General features: G+C 39.8%; 1 protein-coding gene across 2 annotated transcripts; it reads right to left on the bottom strand.

Annotated features, from left to right (window-relative positions):
- Positions 1-1,471: 1,471 nt before the first annotated feature.
- ppp2cb (protein phosphatase 2, catalytic subunit, beta isozyme) lies at positions 1,472-27,888 on the bottom strand. 2 transcript variants are annotated; one of them, XM_063046800.1, is made up of 7 exons: positions 27,551-27,888; positions 17,006-17,215; positions 16,648-16,821; positions 14,027-14,116; positions 10,650-10,811; positions 9,082-9,200; positions 1,472-2,117 (listed from the first exon to the last, which is right to left on the bottom strand). In XM_063046800.1, the coding sequence occupies exons 1-7, from the start codon at positions 27,650-27,652 to the stop codon at positions 2,045-2,047; spliced, it is 930 nt and encodes a 309-aa protein (XP_062902870.1). In that variant the 5' UTR covers positions 27,653-27,888; the 3' UTR covers positions 1,472-2,044. The 2 variants fall into 2 exon arrangements, with proteins under 2 accessions (XP_062902870.1, XP_062902872.1); XM_063046802.1 differs by lacking the exon at positions 27,551-27,888 and adding an exon at positions 21,546-22,043.

Genomic DNA, 27,888 nt, shown 5'->3' with positions numbered 1-27,888 from the left:
AGCAGCGATTCCGATGTTTGTACCATTGGATCTCTTCTGGAGCAGAAGTGACCTGCACAAGAGGGATGGATCACATCTGAATTGCAGCATGACCAATATTCTAGCAGGCACATTTGCTAATTGGCAGAGGCGTGATTCCAAATATCAGGGAGGCAAATGAAAGGATAGAAAGTAAGGGAAGTCAGTGAAAACAAGTTGAATAGGCCACTGTGCCACCTAAGCTTTATTTCAATACAAGAGGTCTTATAGGTAAGGCAGATAAACTTAGGACCTGGATGTTACATGGGACTGGGATATAGCCATTATGAAAACGTGACTGAGAGAGGGACAAGACTGGCAGCTTAATGTTCTGGAGTAGAGGTGCTTTAGGTGAGAAAGAGGAGGAGGACTCAGATGATATTACTGAAGGATCACTAGTGACAAGTGAGAAATAAGGGGATGACACATTGTTAGGATTGTACTATAGACTCCCAAATAGTCAACAGAATTAGAAGAACAAAAATGCAGGGAAATTGTGCAGTGTTTTAAGAATGGTAGGATTGTTATAATAGAGGATTTTAACTACCCTGACATAGACTGTGACAACAATACTGTTAAGGGATGGAGTTTAAGCATGTTCAGGAAAGTTTCCTTTCGCAATTAGAGAGAAGGCAAAGCTTGACTTGCTTTTGGGTAATAGGGCTGGGAAAGTGACTGAGATGACAATGGGGGAGCACTTTGGGACTAGTTACCATAGCTTTAAAATGGTTATGGAACAAAACAGAACTGGTCCACAAGTTCAAGCTCTAAACTGGGGCAAGGCAAAAATTTTTCACAGTATTAGATAGGAGCTTGTTAAGGTTTATTGGTAAAGGCAGTTAGCAGGTAAAGGGACCACAAACAAGGTGAGACAGTGAAAGGTCAAAATCTGCATCTACCTGTTACTGAAGGCCAAGGCTGGTAAGAGTAGAGACTGCTGGATGGTGAGGAATCAGATTTAATATCACAGGCATAAAGTATGCAGTGAAACTTGTTATTTTTTTGGCAGCAGTACATTGCAATATATAAAACTAAATTCCAATAAAACAATATAAAAAATTAAATTAGTAGTGCAGAAAAGAGGGGAAAATACTGAGGTAGTGTTCATGGGTTCATTGTCCATTCAGAAATCTGATGGTGGAAGGTAAAAACTGTTCTTCATCAATGGTAGCAATGAGAAGAGTATGTGTCTTGGGTGATAGGGGTCCTTAGTGATGGATGTCACATTTTTGGCTTTGGCATCCAAAAATCTTTAAAAGCACGAGGTAGAATTGAAGAGGTTGGTGTCAAAAGTATTTTTAAAAATACTGAAATGTAAATAAAATATGCTAGTGTGGGGGAAAAAGAAATCAGAAGTTTTAGTGTATTCTCAACACTGATTTCATTGTTAACTGGAGAGAAATACAAATTATGATTTAATTGCCTGAAGTACCTTACAGAAACCCAATGACTGATTATGTGAAGTAGTTTATTGTTCAAATACACCAAGTTGCAAGCATTCTTTGTCAAATATATACAGAAAAAAGTACAGTAACACAACAGTGATTCAAACATCAAAACGGGACATTTCTCTAACACTCCAGAAGGAACATTGTGTGTCTCCTTCAAGCATTGGTAGCATACATTCAGAACATGTGTGGCTTGCTTAAAAAATGATACTGAAAACCAATACATGCCTGCTAAAACTACAACTTATAATGTCATGACTGTTGCATTTTGTCCTGTTTATCATACCATCTTTACATCAATATTTCACAGTATCTGGGTAAAACAAAATGACGAATGACAGCAGGCAAAATTTGATTATGACCAAATACCATTTGCTTCCACTTAGAAACAAAAGTAATCATCGCCAAATTGTGCTCAATGTTCCAGGCATTGGACTGCCTTTAGTACAGCATATTTGGTCCGTGTTAATGCTATTATGTTGTGACAAACAAAAGTAATTTTAGAAACATTTAAATTATTGTTGCTTTTTCTGGAGCAGATGAACTGCTGGCGTGGTTGTAGTGTACGAAAGAATTCTTTACAAGAAATAGTCTGGAGTACGTCGAGTGACATGAGGTTCTCCACGGCGAGGTGCAGGATCAAACTGAAGACTGCAAGAGGAAAAGATGCACTTAACATAAGAAAGAACATTGATTGGCATTAAGATACAAATTTACCACTTCATGTCAAATGGGACATTGGTGCTTTGCAATGACAAGAATGTGGTTTCAAAAAAATTACCAAGTTCAACAACACTTCAAATCATAAAAATTGTGCCAATATATGGTGCTAAAATGCTTTTGATGTTGTGAAGTCAAAATCACAAGTACCACATACAGGTTTTTTTCAAAGTCAAAAATCAAAAATTCTTATTTTCAATTCAATATAAGTGATAAAATTTCTGCAATAAAATATAACACATCAGCTACAATTCAACTCAAATTAGAGTAATATAGATTACAATAAAGTCCATTTTAAAACTAATATTCCAGATGGTACAACTTGTAAAAAGGATTTGGAAGTTATATACTACAAGGCTACTAAGGAATGAGTAATATAAACATAAACTAAAATTTATTTCAATCCATATACTGCAATGCAGCAAATTTCTAAATCTACTTTAAACCTCTGAACAGCTTGTCATCATTAAAGATGCAATTGTTTTGCTTCTAATATGACAATCCTCTATAGGCATAACATACAGATTAACAATGCCTCTGTAGACTTAAAGATTTATGAACACAAGACAGAAGTATACCATGTTATATAAATTTGAATTCCTAAAAACTAAATGTCCCACATACCTGTAAAGTTTAAAATGCAGACACAACAGACTGCAAATGCTAGAATCTGGAGCAACATACAAGATGCCACAGTGGCCAGGTCTCTGGCAGAGCCTAGTTCTGTGGCTCAGAAGAGAAGGGTGGGTGTGAGGAGAGCAGTAGTGATAGGGCTTTCATTGGTTAGGGGAACAGACAAAAGATTCTATGGACAATCGCAAAACTTCCGTATGGTAGGTTGCCTTCCAGATGGCAGGATCGGAGACATCACAGACTGAATCTACAGCATTCTTAAGGGGGAGAGTGAGCAGCCGGTAGACATTGGTACCAACAACATAGCTAGGAAAAGGAATAAGGTCCGGAAGAGTGAATATAGGGAGTTAAGGACAGAAGCTGAAAAGCAGGATCTCAAGGATGGTCATCTCTGGACTGCTTACCCCCTGTGTCATGCATCAGAAAAGGTAAAAACAGGATGACATGGCAGGTGAATACAAAGCTGCTGGGGTGCTGCGGGGACATGGTTTCAGATTTGTGGATCATTGTAATCCCTCCTAGGAAAGGTATGGCCTGTATAAATGGGACAGGTTACATGTGAACTCGAAATGGGTTGAAATGTGTTTTCATGAGAAGCGTTAAGAACAAGGGTGATGAACTTGGAGCACAGATTAATAGATGGAATTACGATGTTATGGTCATTACAGAAACTTGGCTGTCACAAGTATGTCGCTTGACATTACAGGGGTTTAGATGTTTCAAAAAGATAGTGAGGAAAGTAAAATGGGGGAGTGGTGAGTGGTATTTGTAAGAATAGTGAAACAGCTGCAGAAAGGGAAGACATCATGGAGGGATCATCTACTGAATCACTGTGGAAGTGTAGAAGCAGGAAGACAGCAATTACTATTGATAGTATTCTATAGGCTCCCCCATAGCAATGGGGACACTGAGGAGCAAGTAAGTAGACAGATTTTGGATAGGTGCAAAAATAACAGGGTTGTTGTCATGAATGACTTAAACTTCTCTCACACCATCTTAGTCCCAAAGGTTTAGACAGGGCAGAATGTTAAGTATTCAAGGATACCTGATACAGTATGTGAACAAGCTGACTAGAGGCCGTAATGGAATTAACACTAGGCAATGAATCTGGTCAGATGACAGCCCTCTCAGTGGGTGGAGATTTCAGAGACAGTGACCAGAACTCCAACCTTTAGCATTGCCATGGATAAGGACGTGCAAGAACACTATGGCCATTTATGTGGGGGGGGGCAGGGGGGGTGATAATTAAGACGGTATTAGGTATGAACTTGTGAGTGTAAATTGGGAACAGATATTGTGAGGCAAATGCACTGCAGAAATGTAGAAATTGTTTAGGGAGCAATTGCATGGGGTTCTGGATAGGTGTGCCTCATTGAGACAGTGAGGAAGCAAAAATAAAATCCTGAGGGCCCTTGTTACAAAGTTGCCAGGAAGGAGTTTAAGAGCGACATGGAAACATCAGGCGTGGGTGAGTAAGATTAACAAAAAGCCCAAGGTATTCAACATGTGAAAATGGAGGATTACTAGAGTGAGGGTAGGACCACTCAGGTATAACGGAAGAAACGTGCCTGGAGGTGGAGTAGTGAGAGAAGGTTAATGATGAATACTTTGCTTCACTGTTCACCAGGGAGAGGGATTTTGACCAATGTGCTGGAGCACGTCAAGGTTAAGAGACTGTATTAGAGCTTCTAAAAAACATTAAGCTAGACAAGTCCCTGGGGCCAGATAGGATATACTCCTGGCTAAAGGATGGAATTACTGGTGAATCGATGATCTTTACGTCCTTTCTGGATGCAGTAAAATCAGAGGTTTGGAGGATAGCAAATATTGCTTCATTGTTCCAAGAAAGGTAACAGAGATATTCCTGGGAATTATAGATGAGTGAGACTTACGTCAGTGGAGGGTAAACTATTGGAGAGGATTCTTTGCAACAGGAATTACGAACATTTGGAGAAGCATAGCCTCATAATGGGTTGTCAGCATGACTTTGAGAGAGCAGATCATACCTCAAGAGCCTGATTGAGGTAGTTTCAGCAGGTGACAAAACAAAATGAAGGCAAAGCATTGAATTTTAAGGTGCATAAGGATTTTTGTAAGTTGTTTGACAGGCTTCCCCGTGGTAGCCTCATTCAGAAAATCATGAGTGATGGGATCAATGGAAACTTGGCGGTGTGGATTCAGAATTGGCTTGTCCACAGAAGGCAGAAGGGGTATATGGGGCATATTCTGCCTGTCAGACTAGTACATTCTGGTGACTAGTGGTGTTCTGCAGGGATCTGTTTGGGAAATCCAGCAGTGATTTCAATAAATCTCACTGGAAGAGGAACCAGAAAGGTGGGTTAGTAAACTTGCAGATGACAAAGGTTGGTGGTGTGGTGGATAGTGCAGGTGGTGGTCTGTCATTGGTTACAATGAGATATAGACAGGATGTAGAGCTGGGAGAAGTGGCAGACAAAGTTCAATTTGGAAAAGTATTAAGTCATATACCTTGGAAGGTCAAACTCAAAGGCAGAGTGCAAAGGTAATGGCATAATCTTGTGGTCCAAGTCTATAGGTAGGTCAGCACAACATTGTGAGCTGAATTGCCTGTATTGTACTGTCCTATGCTGGAGAAAAGGTTTTAACTTGAAGCATTTGAAGTCCACTTGAAGTCCACTTCCCCCACTGAGTTCCTCCAACATCTTATGCATTGCTCCTAACTTTAAAACCTCGTTTGTCAATAAACTGCTTGCATAGGTTTAAAAATAGCAATCCTAAATTAGATGACGCATTGATCCTCTTTCCAGAAATTCAAAAGAATCAGGGAGGATTGTATTGAAACTTAGCAAATGTTGAAGGGCCCCAATAGAGTAGATTTGGAGAGGATGTTTCTTATGGCGGGGGAGTCTAAGACCAGAGGGGACATCCTCAACATAGAGGGACATCCATTTAGAACGGAGATGAAGAGGAATTTCTTTAGCCACAGGGTGGCGAATCTGTGGAATTCATTGCCATGGGCAGCTGTGGAGGCCAAGACCTTGGATATATTTAAGACAGAGATTGATAGATTCTTAAAAACAAAATACTCTGCAGGTGCTGGGGACAAAGCAACACGCACAACACGCCGGAGGAACTCAGCAGGTCGGGCAGCATCCGTGGAAATGAACAGTCAACATTTCGGGCCGAGACCCTTCGTCAGGACTGAAGAGGGAGGGGGCAGGGGCCCTATAAAGAAGGTGGGGTGAAGGGTGGGAAGGAGAATGCTGGTAGGTGCCAGGTGAAAAACCAGTAAGGGGGAAGATGAAGGGGTGGGGGTGGGGATAGCCAGGAAAGGTGAAGAAGGAATAGGGGAAAGCACAATGGGTAGTAGAAGGAGGCGGAACCTTGAGGGAGGTGATAGGCAGCTGGGGGAGGGGGCAGAGTGACATAGGGATAGGGGAAGAGAGGGGGTAGTTTCACTCTGCCCCTCCACCAGCTATGTATCACCTCCCTCAAGGTTCCACCTCCTTCTACTACCCATTGTGCTTTCCCCTATTCCTTCTTCAACTTTCCTGCCTATCACCTCCCTACTTCCCCTCCTCCACCCCTTGATCTTTCCCCTTACTGGTTTTTCACCTGGAACCTACCAGCCTTCTCCTTCCCACACTCCCCTCACCTTCTTTATAGGGCCCCTGCCCCTACCCCTCCCTCTTCAGTCCTGACGAAGGGTCTCAGCCCCAAACGTCGACTGTTCTGTTTCCATGGATGCTGCCTGACTTGCTGAGTTCCTCCGGCGTGTTGATAGATTCCTGATTAGTTCCGGCATGAAGGGATAAGGGGAGAAAGCAGGAAATTGGGGCTGGGGGAATAGATTAGCTATGATGAGATTCTGGAGCAGAATCTCGGCCAAATGACCTAATTCTGCTCCTATACCTTATGGTTTCAACCCATAAAGGACAAAAACAGAGAAAAGAGCTAGAAAAAAAAATTTGATAGAAACAAATTTGTTTAAAATGCATACATAGAAAAATAAATGCAGGCTACCCATCTGAGTAAAAGCCCTGGATTAAAGGAATCAAAGGCTCACCAGCATACCCCGTACAGCACATGGAACAAGTCACCAAAGAACAATGCATGGAAAACTATAACTTAACAGAAGTATTAAGATTTTTTAAAAAGAAACTGCCTGAGAAGTTGAGTGCAGGAACTGGAAATAAAAAATGTGAAAAAGATTTGAACCAATATCTTTCTTTCTTTTCAAATCTTTTTATTGTTATATTATACAAAAGAAATAACACCAGTATATTGAAGTAACAACACTTACAATGTCTCAAAAAAGACATTATCTTAAAGATTGAAGAAAAAATTGTGATAACAAAAAAAACCTAAGCAGAAAAAGTGAGAAAAAAAAACCCATTAGGCGTACAACCCCGGAGCCATGCGTCATACAAAAAGCTTCTAAAAATAAACATCAAACTGCCAGCAAGAAAAGAAAATATACCAAAAAATTTACAATTAGACCGTGGAAAAAAATCTATCAATTAGCTCAGATGATAATAACAAGCAAATAAGCCCCATCTTTTCTCAAAATCAAATAAAGGTTCAAAGGTTTGACTTCTAATTTTCTCCAAACTAAGACACAGCATCACTTGAGAGAATCATTGTGACAAAGTGGGAGCTGATGTATCCTTCCACTTCAACAAAATGGCCCTCCTAGCTATCAATGTAACAAATGCAATAACATGTTGTTCAGACTCAAATACCATGAACATTTTGAGAAATTATTCCAAAAGGCACAGTTAATTTATTAGGTTGTAGATTAATTTTCAGTGCTTTAGAAATTGTTGAAAAAACTGACTTCCAGAACTGTTCCAAAATAGAACAAGACCAAAACATATGTGTCAGTGTAGTTATCTCAGTTTTACATCTATCACAATAACAAACAACATTAGAAAAGATTTTAGAAAGTCTCACCTTCGTCAAATGATAATGATGTACAATCTTAAATTGAATCAATGAATGACTAGCACAAATTGAAGAAGAGTTAACCAACTTCAAAATCTGCATCCAATCCTCCATCATAAAAGTCAAATTGAGTTCCTTTTCCCAATCCTGTTTAATCTTAGATAAAGGACGTGTATCCCATTGTAATAATAAATTATAAATTCTTCCAATAGAACCCTTGATTGAAGGATTCATACTCATAATAGTAACTAACAGGTCAGCCTCCAATATGTAAGGAAAATTACTTAAATACTTTTGTAAAAAATGTCTAACTTGAAGGTATTGGAGGAAGTGTGAGTAAGAAGGAGAATATTTATCAATTAATTGTTCAAAAGACATCAATCTTCTTTAAATAAATCCAAAAAATAATTAATACCTTTATTTTTCCAAAGTAAAAAAACTGGAGCTGGAAGTTGTAAAAACAGTTTTATTTAACCTCGTTATTGGGAGCTGCTTTACCTATACAATTAGCTAAAGTTGTTAATTTAAACCTATATCCTGTGATTAACTATTCTTTACAAATTTGGCTCCAGTTCCGCAATTTTTTTTTAATCTTAAAAATTTAAACTTTGTAGTTTAATTTATCGAAATTACTTTTTAAAGCCTTGAGTGATCCAATTTTTTTTTTACTTTGAACCAATATTTTTACTTCATTCATTGCATATTGCCTAATGTGCAAGTTATTTCATCTCTAATTGCCTTCAGATGCTTAGAAATGCAGAACCAAAAATGATTTAAATTATTTTGTCTTCATATCAGTGTGAGAAATTGTAATTAGCCCTTCAAGAAAGCTGTAAAACTAAGTTTGCATCATGTACACTGATGAGTCACTTTCTTATGCCCATTGTCCTAATTTTTACCTTGCTGCACATAAATGATTGAACACATTACTAGATACAAGCATTACCCGGTGAAAATTAAACTAGGACTTAAACTTAGTAAGTTAATTATTAAACATACAAACCAACATTTTATAGCTTCAACTAAAACCAAATACTGGCAATAAAGGCAATATCTGAACTGAGAAACAGCTAATATTTCAGGTCAAATAATCAAACTAGGTATTAAATTTTTCAGGATTTGTGGGATGTTTAGTATTACTTAAACTTGGGAGCAATGCAAATTTCTGATGAAGGCTCTTTAACTTGAAATATTGACTACTTATCTTTCCAGATACTGTCTGACTCAATTGTCTCCAACATTTCCTTTTTCTGTTCCAGATTTCAAAGATCTGCAGTTCAATAGCTTTCATCTCAACTTTTCATAAAACTGATCAGTTTAATACTTATCAGATACTTACAATGAATACTTCAGTGTATCGTCTAGTTCCATAATAGCAGCTTGATTACCACAGCGATAACAATAGTTGGGAGCACTGAATATTGTCACCACATTTCGGTCATGGCACCAGTTGTATCCCTGAGATGAAGCAGATGAAAGCTCTTTATCTCGTAAAACAGAATCACTATTCCCAATACAAAAGATCCTATTACATTATTTTAATAGCATCAACAGAATAAATTTTTTCTGTACAGCATGAGTCATTCAGCAAATCCTCCAGTCCCTTTATAAGTTTTCATACGTCTACCAAAAGATCAAGTAAATAAAGATGATTGAGGACTGAAGGGGGATGTTAAGAGTGTTATTACAATAGCTATTTAAAAATACTAGGATTGTATACAGATTTATCTACACAAGCCAAATTTACAAGTTTTTTCTGAAAACTTGCATCTTTACTTCAGGGTCAGAAGATTAAACTTGTGCTGTATGTACACCACTGGATGCCCTTCTTTTCCTAAACACAGGTAATGCCAAGATTGTCCATTTGTTCTTGCAGACAGCTTCTTAGTCTTAATTAAAATGTGTTCTGTTTCAATTTAAACCTAATGAAAAGAAAATGGAAATTTAGGTGCAGCTGGTCTAGGTCTGTTAGTACTGAAATCATAGAGAGCAAAGTTAACTCAGCATCACATGCACTTTTAAAATTCTGCATCATGCCTTTGCACTGTACTGCTGCCACAAATCAAATTTCACGTCATCTAAGTCATAGATAACAAATCTGATTCATGTATATTTATCATGAACAGGATTTCTTATAATAATAGTCTAGATTGATATAATTGCCTATTAAAATAGAACAATTTTCTTGGCCTTCAATCGGATTAGCTAATATCTTGATCTAAAATTTTGCAGAAGCATTTATATGTAACAACTGGTCAGCATGGTTTTCATATACAGCAAGTTATAAAAACTAGAAAAAAATCAATACACTGTCTAATAATGCCATCTGGTTTTGCTATCTGATAAAACTAACCATTTATCAGCCCCTCCAAATTTGCTATTAATTGTTAAGTAAAACTCAAATTATGAATACAGATTCCATGAATTAACAAAAAACAGCTGAAGTTTTCAGGAGTTACAGTGCTTTTCACACCAAAAGTTCACTGGATGATCTTTTGCTCAAAACATTGCAAACATTCCCACCCCCCCCCCGCCCCCGCAAACCAGAACCTTGTAACAGACTAAGTATATAATAGGCTTGGTATTATTTAATATACTGCAACTGCTTAAACCACATTGCAAATCAGCACCAAAAGACAACTCTATACTGTAAAGTATTACCGAACACATTTATCTTTCTAAGCCAAACAGGCATATAAAGCTAATGCATGTGATGCTGAGTTAACTTTGCTCTCTGATTTCAGTACTTGACAGACCTAGACCAGCTGCACCTAAATTTCCACTTCCTTTTCATTAACTTTAAATTGAAACAGAACGAGATTTTTAATAAAAGGCATAAAATAAATATTGTGCTTCTTATATCTCATTTACAATCTAAGAGTTACAATCTAAGTGCATTTTCCCTACCTCCATTACAAGTTGATGAGCCCGAGACACCAGAGTGAGCCCATTTGCATGATTAAAAGTTTCAGAAATGTCCTGTCCAAAAGTATAGCCGGCACCTCGAGGAGAAATTCCCCAACCACCACGATCATCAGGATCAGACCAGAGCAGATCACACATTGGTCCCTATTTGAATGGAACAGAAAAAGGCAGAATTTAAAAAAAATCTCAGATTAGGTATTACCTAAAATATTGGGGGAGGGGGTAGAGGAGCAGAAACAGTCAACAATTTCAGTTTAATGATCTGTAAGGGATATAAAGTCACAAGACATCTACGGTAAACACCGCTGATGCAATTGCTCTTCTCCTAGCAGCTTAACTATAAAATTAGCTTTAGGCTCAACTCTAAACAGTTGAAAAAATTTAAATACAAAAGAACCCTAGGCAACTAGCGTAGTCAATAATTAAAAGACTGTCTACTTTAAAATGCTTAAATACTCTCAAACTGAAACAAAATCTAAATTAACAAATACTTTAACCTGTCAAAGCTGTCCTCTCTGGATTCAACAAAATTAATCTGTGCCAGGTGCAACCTAGTACTGGATGGTCTTACAGATTTGCTAATATAACAGATGGTGAAATATTTGGGTTTTCTTGCTAGACTCCCAAGAGTCATCTAACATTGATGTTTATACAGGAAAATACAACTGTAAGTAGTTTAAGTAGTTTGTTTGCAATTTGAGATTCTGCATTTAAGATACCAAAATTACTGAAAGTTATATGGGGACATGTCAGCAGCCTGTCAATTTCTTATAAAACTAAGCCATTCAATTCATATTGGTCTAGTACATTTACACTAGTCCAAGTATTTGGTCACTAGAAAACCTTTTGCTTAGTAAATTTATGTTGTGCACTAGAAGTTAATAAAGGGCATGAAGTGAGAGAAGGTTCTTGGGGAACTGAAATGTCTGAAGGTAGATTAGTCACCTGGACCAGATGATGTACACCCCAGAGCTCTGAAAGGTGGCTGAAAATAGTAGAGGCATTCGTAATGATCTTTCAAGAATCACTAGATTCTGAAAGACTGGAAAATTGCAAATGTCATCCCACTCTTCAAGAAGGGAGAGAGGCAGATGAAAGCAAACTATATGGAAGTTAGTGTGATCCCAGAGGTTGTAAAGATGTTGGAGTCTACTATTAGGGATGAGGTTCCAGGGTCACTTGGATCCACATAATAGGCTGTAGTCAGCATGGCTTCTTCAAGGGGAAATCTTGCCCGACAAACCTGTTGGTATTCTTTGAAGAAATAACATGCAGGATAGACAAAGGAGTATTGGCTGCTGTATACTTGGAGTTTCAGAGGGCTTTTGACAAGGTGCAACACTAACAAGGTACGAGCCCAAGATTCTAGCATGGATAAAGCAGTGGCAGATTGGCAAGAGGCAAATAGTGAGAATAAAGGGAGTCTTTTCTGACTGGGTGCCAGTGACTAGTGCTGTTCCAGAGGGGTGAGTGTTGGGACCGATTCTTTTTACGTTATGTGTCAATGATGATGGAATTGATGGCTTAGTTGCAAAGTTTGCAGATGATATGAAGATAGGCGGACAGCCAGGTCGTATTTAGGAAGCAGAGGTGCTACAGAATGACTTAGACAGATTAGAGGACTGGGTGAAGAAATGGCAAATGGAATACAGTGTTGGGAAGTGTATGGCCATGCACTTCAGTAGAAGAAACAAAGGATTGGCTATTTTCTAGATGGAGAGAAAATACAAAAACAAAAGTGAGGTGCAAGAGGCCTTGAGGGCCCTTGTGCAGGATTCCCTAAAGGTTGATTTGCAGGTTGAGCCTGTGATGACAAAGGCAAACATAGTGTTAGCATTTATTTCAAGAGGATTAGAATATAGAAACAAGGATGTGATGTTGAGAATTTATAAATCATTGGTGAGGCCTCACTTGGAGTACTGTGAGCAGGGTTGGGTCTCTTATCTTGGAAAGGGTGTGCTGAAACTGGAGAGGGTTCAAAGGAGGATCACGAAAATGATTCCAGGATTGAATCGCTTGTCATATGAACAGCGTTTGATAGCTCTGGGCCTGTATTCATTATAATTCAGAAGAACGAGTGGGTGACCTCATTGAAACCTATCCAAAGAGTGGATGTGGAGAGGATGTTTCCAATGGTGGGAGAGTCTAAGACCAGAGGACACAGCCTCAGAATAGAGGGGCATTTTTTAGAACGGAGATGAGGAGTAATTTATTTAGCCAGAGAGTGGTGAATCTGTGGAATTCTTTGCCACATGCAGACATGGAGGCAGAGTCTTTATGTATATTAAAGGCAAAGGTTGATAGATTTTTGATTGGTCAGGGTCTAAAGGGAGACAGGGATAAGACAGGAGATTGGAGGCAAGAGGAAAATTGGATCAACCATGATGAAATGGTATAACAGACACAATGGGCCAAATATCATAAGATATTGGAGCAGAATTATGCTATGTACAGCAGAAGGCTAGCACATAGAACAGTACAGCACAGGAACAAGCTTTCAGCCCACAAGGCCTTTGCTAATCATGACACCAATCCAAATAATGTCACCTGCTTTACATGGTTCACACCTCTCCATTCCCCATCAGTTTATGTGCCTGTCTAACTGCATCTTAAACATTGCTGTTAGTGAACACTCAGCCAGTTGATCGGCACAGGTCTTTAGTACTTGGCCAGGTACCCCATCTAGGCATGCTGCTTTCAGCCTCTTCAAGGATGCATTTGCATCTGCCTCAGAGAATGAAATAACAGAGCTGTTGTAGGCTGCGGGAGTTCGTAAAGGAGCCTCGATGTTTTGACTATAAAAACTAGGATAAAATACATTGACCTTATCTGGGAGCGATACCTTGTCACTTATTATGTCGCTTGTTTTCACTATGTAAGAGGTGCTGCCACAACTGTCAAGCATCCTTCAGTGATTCAAACTTACTCTGGAATTGCTACTTCGCGTGTCTCCACAGGTAGTAACAGAGGAGGGAGGGAACGTCGACTCAGAACATGCGAGGCCTGCGTCGGGCACTTTCATGCCTTACAAGGCGCAGATTGGAAGTCTGTGTGGGGCGCCACTCCTTGCACAGACTAGAGCAATGTGTGATTAAGTGCCTTGCTCAAGGCCACAAACACGCTGCCACAGCTGAGGCTCGAACTAGCGACCTTGAGATAAATAGACAAACGCCTTAACCACTTGGCCACGTGCCCAACACAGTAACAGAATACAGGATGTAATAACAGAAGACAGGATGAAACCCAGGCCACTAAGAGTTGTAGGACAGCAACCTCCCTAGCTGCACTCTACATTTATTGCACCACGTCAAAATAACTTTGTAATTAGTGCTAACCAGACAGAATTGTAGGCAGTTTACCTCATGTGGCACTTCCTGCAGCCGATCCAAGGCTCGAATGTGATCCAATGTGTCAATGGATGGAGAAAGTCCACCATGCAGGCAAAATATCTGTGGATTACAAAACAGTAATTTTTAAAAACTTATCTACTGGGTATACTGGAAAAATACTCAGATCACTACAAAATGATAACTTTAAAAAGCTTACAGTAATGCACAATAAATGTTAATTACTTTAAAGATAGCAGAACAAATTTTTGTGTACGTTTTTCTTTTATTTGCAATTGATTCGGAGTAACATCCTTGTCCTTCATAATCCTCATTGATTAGACCAAGTCACAAGACAAAATCCATTTAAAAATGCACCAACCCAGAAAAGGGATTGCAAGAAATATCGAGCAACACATGCAAAGTACAGGAGGAACTCAGCAGGTCAGGCAGCATACATGGAAAGGAATAAAGATTAGCATTTGACGCCGAGACCCTTCATCAGGACTGGAAAGGAATGGGGAAGATGCCAGAATAAGAAGGTGGGAAGCGGGGCAGCAGTAAAAGCTAGAAAGTGATAGATGAAGCCAGGTGGGTAGGATGATACAAGAAGATGTGAGGTGATAGAAGGAAAAGATAAAGGGCTGGGAAAAAAAAAGGAATTTGAAAGGAGAGTGGACCTTGGGAGAAAGGGAAGGAAGAGGGGCACCGGGGGAAGTGACAGATAGGTAAGGAAAAGAGGTATGGGGAGGGAGAGCTAGAGTGGGAAATTGAAAAACAGGGAAAGTGGAGAGGAAAAAAATTACCACAAGTTGGAGAAATCATTATTCATACGATCAGATACCAATGCACCAACCTACATCAGGTCTCACCAATGTTGAGGCGGCCGCATTGGGAATGCCGGATACAGTGGAGAACCCCAACAGATTCACAAGTGTTGCCTCACCTGGAAGGACTGCTTGGGGCCCCCAGTGGATGTGAGAGAAGAGGTAAATGGGCAGGTGGAGCACCATTTCTATTTGCAGGGATGACAGCCAGGAGGGAGATTAGTGGGGAGGAACAAATGGACAAGTAAATCACAAGATTGCTGCTGGAAGTGGTGGGGAAGTTAAGACGCGTTTGGTGGAGGGGTTCAATTGAAGATGGCGGAAGTTGCAGGGAATGATGTGTTGGATGTGGAGGTTCATGGGGTGGTAGTTAAGTACAAGAGGAACTCTATCCCTGTTAAGACGGTGAGAAGATGGGGTGAGCGCAGATGTCTGGGAAATGTAGGAGATGCAAATGAGGGCAGCATCAATAGAGGAAAGGAAACCCCATTATTTGAAGGAAGAGGACATCTCTAATGCCCTGGAAAGAAATGCCTCATCCTGGGAACAGACATTGGAGACAAAGGAATTGAAAAAAGGAAATGGTAATTTTACAGGAGACAGGTGGGAAGATATATTGCGAAGATAGCCATAGGAATCAGTAGGCAAGATATCGGTAGATAGTTTGTCTCCAGACATGGAAATAGAGATAGAGAAAAGTGGAGGTGTGCCAGGAATGGACCAAGTGAATTTCAGAGCAGATGGAAGTTGGAGGTAAAGCTGATGAAATTGATGAGCTCAACATGGGTGCATGAAGCAGCAGCAATGCAATCGGAAATGCAGTGCAGAAACAGTTAGAGAACGTTACCAGGGAAGGCTTGGAGTATGGACTGCTCCACAGAGTCAACGAAAAGGCAGGCGTAGCTAGGGCCCATGAGGGTGTCCATGGCTACATTTTGAGTTTAGATAAGGTGGAAGGAGCCTGTTGAGGGTGAGGACCAGTTCTGCCAGATAGTGGTGGAGATTAAAGAAACAGAGAGCTTTAAGGTCCTCTTGATGGGGTTAGAAGTGTATAGGGCCTGGCCATCCATGGTGAAAATGTTGTGATCAGGGCCAGGGAATTGAAAGTTGTTGAGAAGATAGAGAGCATGTTAAGTAATGTAAGTGGGAAGGGACTGAACCAAGGGGAATAAAATGGTGTCAAGGTATATGGAGAGAAGTTTAGTGGGACAGAAGCAGGTAGAAACAATGGGCCTACCTGGAGATTCAGGTCTGTGGATCTTTAGGTGGAAGAAATGAACAGCGTGGAGTAAGTGAAATATGAGGTTGGTAGCAGTGAATTGGCGATCTCCAGATTTGATAAGGTTTGTGATGGTGCAGGAAACAATGTCCTGATGGTCCTGAGTGGGGTCTTTTACAACAGGAAAGAAATCTTCCTAATAAGAATCATCTCTATCCATCCTAGGAGTCGCTAATATTGTATTGCCTATTCATTAGATTCATTGTAACAATCTACGATTTAATCTTAAAATTGATTAGTATAGTAGAAAACAAAGTTTGAAAAACATTTTGAGAAAACAAAAAACACCAACTTACTAGACCACCTCCTTGCTTATTTTGCAGGGAATGAACCCTTAAGCTGATTTTCAATCATGAGACTTGACAAAATATATTGGAATTAGAGACTGGTGCCTTCTGTGCAAGTATACTACTGACAGCAAGAGAAAAACAATTTGATATCCTGCTCAAATCAAACCATTGAAGAGGATTTAAATACAGTACAACCACTCAAAGAAGCCTTATAAATGTGCAAAAAATGATTTTACTTAAATAAATAACTCTACTCACCTGACCATCTACTAAGGCTGTCAAGGGCAGATAATCAAACAGGTCTGTGAAGTACTTCCAAACACTAGCATTTCCATATTTTCTTAAACATTCATCATAAAACCCATATACTTGTGTGATTTGTCTGCTTTCATGGTTCCCTCGTAATATTGTGATGCGTTCTCGATATCTAACCTATCAAAATACAACAATTAATATGGAACAACGTTCTCACTAGTTATGCCTTAGAACCAACTATTAAAGAACCATAAGCAGTTTTATCAGTAGTTCAAATAGTAACCTGCAAAGTAAGCATTCATGATAAAGCCAAATATAACATAACAAAGGAGTCTACGAAGTAGTAAAGGAAATAACATACCTTCAGTGTTACGAGCAATGTCACAGTTTCAACTGAATAATAACCTCTGTCAACATAATCTCCCATGAAAAGATAATTGGTGTCTGGAGATCTGCCTCCAATTCTGAACAGTTCCATTAGGTCATGAAACTGTCCATGAACGTCACCACAGACAGTGACGGGACATCGTACTTCCTGTACATTTGACTCTTTTGTAAGAATTTCTTTAGCCTACAGAAGAAAACAGGGAGGAAATTTAGTAACAAGTTCTGGAGATCCAATAAATAATAAAACAGCACACACAAAAGATGAGTATTAAGACTGACCAAATATCACAAACTAAAGCGACTTAGTATTTTAATGAGTCCTAGGAACACTGCTTGGTGTATTTTGTTTTCCATGGAATCTATTAAATGCACACCCTTTTAAAACATAAATCAATTGAGAATACATTTACTTTGTGCAAATGTAAAGCAGTACTGCCAACAGGAGTGAAAAGTACATGTGTCCCCCACCTTTCAAACATTCGCTTTACGAAACCTCACTGTTACAAAAGACCTACATTAGTTCCCTGTTTTCGCTAACAGAAGGTGTTTTCACTGTTACGAAAAAAGGCAGCGCACGCCCCGAGCAGCTGCTTCTCCCCCCGGATTCGGAACTGCATTTGAGCTGGCATTGCTTAAACACGTGCCTGTGAGCAGCTGTTAGCAAGATGAGTTCTAAAGTATCGGAAAAGCCTAAAAGAGTTCGTAAGGGTGTTACACTTAGCGTAAAACTAGACATAATTAAGCATTTCGATCGTGGTGAACGAAGCAAGGACAACATGAGTTTGGCTTGTGTAAGTTGGCGAAGATGATGTTGAAGAGGTTTTGGCATCCCATGACCAAGAACAGATAGATGAAGAGCTGATGCAATTGGAAGAGGAAAGGATAACAATCAAACAGAATGCAGTAGCAAACGGACCGAAAGTGAAGTCGTCCAGGACCTGAACGTGAAGCAACTGTGTGAGATTTTCGTTGCAATGATAAAGTACGACTTTAATTTTGAAGGGGTACGTCGGTTTAGGGCATATTTGCAAGATGGTTTGAGTGCTTACAAAGAACTGTATGATAGAAAAATGTGCGAGGCTAAGCAGTCAAGCAAGCCTTCCAATCAGCCACAGCAGACGAAACTCGACCTTTGCCATCGAGGCAGGCAGACATCGAAGATGATCTGCCTGCCCTAATGGAAAGAGACGACAATGAGATGACACCCCAGTGTCCCACCACCCCAGCCCCCAGGCCGCGGACCGATACATTGCCACGGAGAATGCAGCAGTAGCTGGGACGCACCTAACACATCTTTAAGAAGAAAGTTGAAATAAACAAGCTAATTAATTAGGTGCCGCCCGGCACGTAAATGTCGGCCCAGATTAGAGGCGATTGCCAATTGCGTCGCCTCTGATCTGGGCCAACATTTACGTGCCGGGCAGCACCTAATTAATTAGCATGTTTATTTCAGCTTTTTTCTTAAAGACGTGCTGGGTGCTTCCTGGCCACCGCTGCACCACTGCATGCTTTGCGGATCGGTATTAGTCGGCGGCCTGGAGGGTGAGGGCCACTGCACCACCCCAACTTCCGACGACGACAGCCTAACATACCATCATCAGCGTGCTCGGCGCTGTCTTCCAGATTCCCGTAAGTGATAAGACACTGTACATACATTATTTCTACTTTATATAGGCTGTGTATTTTTATGCGTTATTTAGTATGATTTGGCTAAAGGTTACTGGAGAGAGTGTTTCTGCCGGGAGTGCTTGCGTGAGATTTTCGCTACCGAGAACAGTGCAGCAATGATTGTAGAGAAGTATTTCTACTTTATATAGGCTGTGTATTTATCAGATCATTCCTGTTTTTACTACATGTTACTGTTATTTTAGGTTTTATGTGTTATTTGGCATGATTTGGTAGGTTATTTTTGGGTCTGCGAATGTTCACAAATTTTCCCCATATTAATTGCTTCATTGCTTTATGACATTCCAGCTTATGAACCGTTTCATAGTAACGCTCCACCTTCGGATCGCTGGGGAAACCTGTACATTGGCATAAAATATGAACCAGCAATAGTATGACTGTATTCTATGCAAAAAAAGATAGCCAGTTGAAATTAATTTAATGATTTGCAGTGGCAAATGGGAATAATTTTGGGAATATCAGATATTAAACAATGTGGTGACCATTATAGTCAAAAAATTTCACTGATGACAGTAGCCCTCTGACTCCATCTCTCAGCAGGAATCAGGATATTCACAAGAACGTATTCATGGTCTTGTCTCCTTTACATAGTACCTATTGCAACAGTGTTCCTCTTTCCTGTCTGCATTGTATAAAGTGAACCTGCAGCACCTACTGCGTGGTGCAAGACACTGATGCCTCAAAAATACTCAAAGCAAGATTCTGCATTGGCAAAGTTATTATGTGGAACAGGGAGTCTGTTTTAACAGCTGGATGAAACATAAAAGCTATGTTTATTCTTTGCAAACAGCATAGCTCAGTAAACCACTTCCACCAAATCAATACTGTATTTTTCATTTCATGAACCAGATGTCCAAGGGCACGGAGAATTTTTCAACTCAGAAGCAGCAGCTGCCCCACCCATCTGTGCAAGATGGTTAAGCTTGACAGGCATGTAGATTGTTCTCCCAGAAAGATTCAACACAGAAAGCAGTTACTGTTCAAATACAGTACACAGATTTCATCTCTGCCACTTTGCTAATTACTTTGTACAAAAATTCTTTCCACCTCTTCTTAAATTGACGGCTTCCCAATAATTCTGTATTCTGTCAAACTAAAATAAAATGTGTTACTTTGCTATACTAATTATTGTATTACACTCTTTTAGGGATTACAATCCCCTAGTATGGGCTGGAAAATAGTCAGAACTGGAGAATTAATATCTAATACATGCTACTAAATAGATCAATTAGCCTTTCTTATGTTCATGACCTCCAAAATATGCATTAGAAGTTGTCTGTTTTCAAACAAATATAGTGACCAGTCTTTTACTCTTCTTTACACCTTATAGTAAAATTTAATCTGTTACGGTTTTATATAATATAGTCACTATCTCATGTTTCCTGAAGATGTATGAAATTTAAGTGAGACTAATTTCTTACAATAAAAAGGCAAACTGGGTGCTTAATTAGATGTGTACCATCTTGAATGCTTCCTTACTTTGCTAATGGAACAAACATAGGGACTATTTAGAGATATTGTTGCAATTAACCGACACAGTGTAATAACTACAATTTCATGTGCATGGATGGCCCTTTCATTTCATAGATATTGCATGAAACAGCGTGCATCAAAAGTTAGCCTTTAAGCTGGCTTGAATCATATCCACACTGCAAAAGAGGAGCCACTTTTGCATAGAGTGGATAAGTCCTGAGGTCTTGACCAAGAGTATTCTAGGACATTGAGAGAGGCCAAAACATTGCTAGGACTCTGGAAAATTGTTAATCACAGGCAAAGTAGCAAAAGACAGAATAGCCGTTGTTCCCTAGCTTGTTGTTGTGGCCATAAAGTAAAGGCTAGTGACCCGAATCTCAGTCATGGGCACGTTGCTGGAGGGGATTCCACACTGCATTTGGAAAGGCAAAGATTGATTAGTGATAACCAGCATGGCTATGTGCATGAAAAATAGTGGCTCAAGAATTTGAGTGAAGCAGTTACGAGGATTGATGAGGGTAAGAAAACATTTTCTAAAGATTTTAATCATCTACGAGTCACAACTGTTAGATCACAAGGGACCCAGAGTGAACTAGCAAACTGGACACAGAATTGGCTTGGTAGTAGGATTAAGAGAGTGATAGTAGAGCAGGGGTCCCCAATCTTCTTTGCGCTGCAGACCGGTTTAATATTGACAATATTCTTGCAGACCAGCCGACCCGGGGGGCGGGCAGGGTTGCCAACGGACAAGAGTAGCAGTCAAAGAAAGACTACAATGACCATGAAGCCTTGCGCAGGCACCTGTGCACATGCGTGACCTGCGCATATGTGTACCTGCCAATATTATTCTCTGCAAAGCGTTTTTGGCGATTCTGTTCGGGGGGGGTGTTCATCACGACTGGAATATTGGTAATAAGGGGCTAATACACTCAATTTCGTTTCTAAAAGGGTTTATCTAACGAATTTAATATTAAACACACAGTGCATATTTTCCTCGCATGAATATAGTGATAAGTCAATCATCAGGGGAGGACAGGGAGCTTGAAGTGTTGAACGAACTTCCAGTAGAAGTGGTAGAGGCAGGTTTGATATTATTTAAAGAAAAATTGGATAGGTATATGGACAGGAAAGGAATGGAGGGGTATGGGCTGAGTGCAGGTCGGTGGGACTAGGTGAGAGTAGCTTTTGGCACGGACTAGAAGGGCTGAGATTGCCTATTTCCATGCTGTAATCGTTATATGGTTATATAAGTCACTTATCAGTCAATAGCATCATAACATTTTAAGTAACGTTTGGATATTATACACACAGCACATATTTTCCCCGTATGAACATATAAAATCATTCCAACACACCAGTATTGCTGAATCAGTGGGAGCCCTGGGCTTGTTTCCCTGCAACAAGACAGTCCTATCGAGGGGTGATGGGAGACGGCGATACTCGAAGGAGGTTCCTTATGTCCAGTCTATTTAGTTTTCGTCGCATTCATTGCAGAGATATGTTGGAAATGGAAGCAACGTTTTCAGTTCTTTCGTGGCTTGACTTTGATCCAGAATGCCGGCAGAGATGTTACGTCAAACATACTTTTCAGCCCGCCATCATTTGCAAGCTCGAGGAGTTGATCTTCTTCCCGCGCTGACATGGATGACGCGCTGTTAATGACCTCGCGTGTGTTCAAGCGCAACAGTGGGCATGACAGGGAATGAGGAAAGGTGCAGCTGACTCCTATCGCCAAATCATATCGTTTCCTTGCGGCCCGGTAGCAAATACTCTGCGGCCCGGTGGTTGGGGACCACTGTAGTAGAGGACTGTTTCTCAGGTTGGAGGCTATTGACCAGTGGTGTGGCCCAAAGGTCAGTACCGGGTCCATTGTTTGTCATCTATAATAACGAATTGAATGAGAATATAGTATGCATGATTAGTAAATTTGCCTATGACACAAAAACTGGTGGTATTATGGATTGTGAAGGTTATCTAAGTTAATAACAATGATCTAGATCTGCTAGGAAAGTGAGCCAAGGGCTGGGAGATGGAATTTAACTTGGACAAGTGCAAAGTCTCACATTTTGGTTAGTTAAACCAAGGCTGGACGCACAATAAATGGCAAAGTCCCAGAGAATGCTGTAGAACAAAGAGAAATAGAGAAACAAGTACAGTTCCCTGAATGAGGCAGCATAAGGAGAGAGAGTAGTGAATTTTGCCTGCTTGCCTTCGTCAGCCAGGGCATTTTAGTACACAGAATGGGGAGCTACGCTACAAAGTGCAAGATGTTGGTGAGACATCACCTAGCTATAACGATATCACCAAGTTGTTGTTCTGATCACCTAGCTATAAGGATGTCACCAAGTTGGGAAGGGTACATAAAAGATTCACAAGGATATAATTGGGTGTGGAGGATTGGAGTTTTAAGGAGAGGCTGGGACTTTCCACTTTGCACCACAAGAGACTGATGGGTGACTTTTATAGAGACATAAAATCATGAGGGGCATAGATAGATGAATAGACAATCTTTTATCACACGGTAGGGGAATCTAAAACTAGAGTCATACATTTAAGGTGACAGGGGAAGTTTTTAAAAAGGCAGCCGAGGGATATCTTTTTGTACATAGAGGGTGACTGCTATGTGGAACGAACTGTCAAGAGGAAGTGGCAGGGCTAGGGTATAATTATGACATTTAAGAGACATTTAGACAATTATATGAATAGGGACTTGACTGCTTACACTTCCCGTCGCCTCGGAAAGTAGTTAATATATTGAAGGACATCTTTCACCCTGGTTATTCTCTCTTCTCCCATGGGGCAGAAGATACAAAGGGTTGAGAGGATGCACCATCAGACTCAAGGACAGCTCCTATACCATCAGATTCTTGAACTGACCTTGCATGTTAAAAGATGCACTGAACTCTATTTTCCAATCTACTGCTTCACAGCTCTTGCACTCTACAACTGCAATTACTATATTTTTCATTGTTTTCTTTTTTTTACTATATTCTATTTTCTTTTTACTATCTCAGCGTAATTATGTATAGTGTGATCTGTCTGAATGCCATGAAAAATCAAAGCTTTTCACTGTCTCTCAGAACGTGACAATAAAAAACCAATACCAATAGAGGGACACGGGCAAAACACAGACAAATAGGATTAGCTCAGATAGGCAACTTGGTTGACATGAATGAAATGAGCCCAAGGGTCTGCTTGCCTGCTGTACAACTCTATGATTATTTCACTGCAGATGCTAATGGACCAAGTGTACACATCTATCATTCATGGTATTCAGCTTTTAGAAATCAATTAGAACTTTTAATCTATTAATAATGATTTAAATCCAGAATAAATAAATTAAACGTTAGATTTATCTGCAGTTGCTTGACATGTTTGTAGAGGGTATAGAGGGTGCTTATTCATGTTTCAGGCAAAACAAGAGATCTCATTGAATGGATAATAGAAATACAGCGGTTGAGAACACTGTGATTTACGTGCCCTGCAATTTCAAACTATCAAAATATTACTTGTCATTGTCTGTGGCTTTAAATAGCAGTTTAAAAGCTATTAAAAAGGGTATTGCTCATATTGAGGGTTCATGCAATGTTTTCAAATTGATTAAACTGATCTTTGCAGTGGAATGCAGTTATTCTGCAACCATACATAGCAACTAAAATCAAAATTGTGCAAAGCTAATGCAATATTCAGTTGGTGATGCTTCATAGATAACTTTCTCAAATAAACATGAACAGATGCACAATCAGTTGATTGATATAGATTCTACACAAAACATCTGAAGTAGGTGTATATAATACTAAATAGAGCCTTAGAAATGTTAATTACATTCTATTAGCAGCTAAAGCAGGGAAAGATGACAATGGCTCTCTGCAGCCTTTATCTTGATTCCTTTTAATACTTTTATTCGTACATATTTTCCTCTCCCCCTGCACATCCTACCTGAAACATGAACCAAAAACTACCTTCAGCCTTATGGCTGTCTAGGTCAAACAAAAATAAAGCTTTCACCAGAAATATTTTATCCAATGACATTATTTTCATTTTGATGCACTGTGCTGAAGTTAGTTATTCTTTAGGGACAGAGACCCAATTTATGATACTGACGGGTAACAAAGCTCAGTTACAGTCTTCTGAATGCACAACCAGAGGTCACAAACAAGCAAAAATGTTCAGTTGCAAAGTGTCAGATTTGCATTCCACTTATTCTTGAAATAGAAAAACTGGTTCTAAAGATATTCTCCAAGCATTAAAATTGAATGTCATTCCTGATTTCACATGACATCCCATATGACTTGTAAATAAAGCCGATGAGATTACTGTCTGTTACATGAATGTCCCTGCAATTGATCTTAGTTGGCTATATGGTTGAAATTAATGCGTGTAACCTTAAGATAACCCACCACAACATCTTTCTATAGAATCCCAAATAAAAATAAAGATTTTCTGACAAAAATTCTTAGAGGCAAAATATGTTTTACAGTAGTAATTTCTCAGTTCAAAACCAAACATGATAATGTTATATATCACTGCATTTATAGAGGAAACAATACCAGCAATTTTCAAATCAAGCTACACATCTCAATCAGGCTATGAGGAGGAAGAGAGATTAGTTTTGCTACTCACTATCACCAGGAAAATCTACCATGTGATACCAACTCAGTTGAGAAGACTTGTAAACAATCATTCTCAGAACTTAAAGTACTATGTACTTTGAAGCAAATGCCTGGAAGGTCTTAGCCATTACCTGGATGGACTGTACAGAACTCTACAAAATATTAAATACATTCACAGAATAGAGTACGAAGATCACTTAAAATATTCTGTTAGAAACTTTGGTTTGAGTAGAAATTTATCAAAAGACCAAAAAAACCACGGAATTATTCATACAAGTAAAATTTCATTTTTTGAAGTTAATTTGATGCCACAGAAGTACATATCCTAAATATTAATAGAATGATGCCATTACATTAATGAAATTAAACTAGGAAGCACTAACCTGAACAGACATAATTCTCTTGGAAACTTCATACTATCCAGTATAATATACTGCACTTCAACACCAACGTTAATATCCATGAACATCACCCATCTCTAGATTTGATATTACAGGAAAAAGGCAAAGTGGCAGCCTCTCACATATACCATCTAAGCAAGAAGTTTCATAGAGTTAGGCTAAAACATTTATTCTTTCACATCTGGGTCGTAAACCAGCCTGCACAAATTGGATGAAGTATTTCTTTCCAGCTGTAAAGGGTTCTGTTAAGAACTTCGTCACATTTGTCCCAGAAATATTCCCTAAAACTGAACAACTGAAATCTGCAATAGCTTTAGCATGTGTATTAAACCAAAAGCTTCCCTCTTTCATTATTACCTATAAATTAGCATCAAGCATTTTCACTCATGAATGGGCAAGTGTTCAGTTGATAAAAGATGATGCCAAAGAGCTAGAGTCATACAGCTCAGAAATTGGCTATTTGACCCACCAGGTCCATCTTGACCATTTTGCTTTTATCAAGATTGTATCCTTCTGTGCTTTGTCTATTTTAAGTATTTGGATAAATGCCCCAAATGTAGTAATTTATCCAAATCCACTTTCTTCTCTGGCAGCAGATCCCTATGTCATCCTGTTTTGAAACACCTACTAGGGATGAAGATTTTTGCCATCTAACCTACTTATGCGCTCATAATTTTGCATTTTTCTATCAGGTTGCCTCTCAGCCTCCACTGCTCCTGGGAAAACAAGGTAGCTTAGCCAGTCCCTCTTTCCATAACTCAATTACTGGAGCCAACTGCATTCTCTAATGCAAGAGTAAAAAGGCAGGAAACTGCACACAAAAGTAAATGATAGCCAAAACAAACACACTATCAATGGAGCACTGTAGAGTAAAAATCTTAGAACAGTAATGATGATGATGGGTACAGCTTTCATTAGTTGGGGTCACATCAGAAATTGTGCTTCTATCTGCAACACAGCAGACTTAAGAGCAGAATCCAACTGGATGTTCAAAATTATTTGTTAAAGAACCAGAAGGAAGGCAGGGAGATATAGATGTTGCAGACTGGAACAGGATGATCAAAAGGGCAATGACACCAGATTCACTGGCAACTTTCAAGAAGAAAATGTCGAAATACGTTAGCAGTAAAGATTCGTGAGCCTCTGGGAAAGCACAAATAACAAGACTAATTGGGCCGATCTTTCAAAAGGCTAGCAAACTAAGCTTGAATGGCTGCAGCATTGGATGGTTCTAAACAATATATAGACATTAAACTCAAATATATTTAATACTTAAAACATTAATAGGCTTTTAAATTGGAACATAAGTGTTGACTGCATTAGACCGTGTTTATTTGCAAAGCCACCAATCTTCAAAAGAAATTTTTAAATAACTGCAGGTGATGAAATTGTAAATAAGAGCAAACAGCCAGAAATGTTCAGCATACTATGAACTAAACAGAGTTTAACTTTCAGATTAATGACCCATCATCAAAACAGGAATATTGGAAAAATATACAAGTTGCAGAGGGAATCTTAAAATCCAACTGTTTTTTCTCCACCTCAGGGTTATTATCCTGAAATGCTAACTTTATCACTCCATCTATTGAATATGCAGAACAATTTGTTTGGAAAGTGACTTAGTAAAAAAGTTACTAGTACAAAATAAATGCATGTTGGAAAACTGAAAACAATCAAATTACTGGAAATATTCAACAAGTCAGTCAGCATCAGTAGATAGTTTTGTTATGTTCTCTGTAAATAAGTTTTTAACTATGTCTGTGTACATGCACTACAGTATATTGAAAAAAATGACTTGAAGCAGCTAAGCCCTCAAAATTATACAGCAAGTTTACCAGAGGATAAGAAAAAAACAAGACAGGTGACAGAACAATTTCATCATATCTATGGTAAAATCAAGAGGCTGAAAATTCTAGGCTTACTCGGGAGGTCAGACAGCCTCCCTGAACAGGGAAACCAGGTTTAAGACAATAATTGGGAAAGGTCAGTGTTGATTTTCAATCCACAAATGCCGCTTGACTTCATTATTACTTCCATTCCTTCAAATCTGTTTCGGCCTCCCAGCAGCCGTTATCATTTGCCTTTACACCCGTGGACCGGGAGAGTATGAAATCCTTTGGCTGCACCTCAGCACCGAAAATGTCCGCAGCGACCGGAGGATGGGGGCGTGATCTGGGGCCCACTCTTTGGTAGCCGGAAGCAGCGGCGCCCCGCCCGGCCTATGGCGCACAATCTGGCGGGGTAAACGTGGCCTAGCCTCGGAAGGCCCAGACTCGCTTGGTCAGACAACAGCAGGGCCGGTTCAATCCCCGGCCTCGATCTATCTCCACCCCCAACCCCACTCACCTTCTCACACAGCGTCCGCACTTGGTTCTCGTTCAGTTGCTTGCACTCGTTCAGCTGCTCGATCCATTGGTCCAGCTCCTTGGTGAACGCCTTGTTCTCCATGGTTGCCGGCCGGGGCGGCCGCCGCTTCTGTTGCCGGTGGCTCGATGAGATGGAAGGGGTGGGGGTTAACAAAAAAATAACAAGCCCCGGCGGTTCGAGGAGCGGCGATCGATCAATAACATGGATCCGAGAACCCGGCAGTGTCCGTGAGAGGAAACCAGAGCGAAAAACACCCAGCACCCGCGTGCGCGCGCGCGCGAGGGAAAGGCAGAGCGAGGAGACTGCCGCGTGGCGCG

The sequence above is a fragment of the Mobula hypostoma genome, chromosome 4 (assembly GCF_963921235.1).
Source record: "Mobula hypostoma chromosome 4, sMobHyp1.1, whole genome shotgun sequence".
Taxonomy (NCBI): domain Eukaryota; kingdom Metazoa; phylum Chordata; class Chondrichthyes; order Myliobatiformes; family Myliobatidae; genus Mobula; species Mobula hypostoma.
Note: the sequence above shows the minus strand (reverse complement) of the source record. Positions and strands in the feature narration are given on the sequence as shown.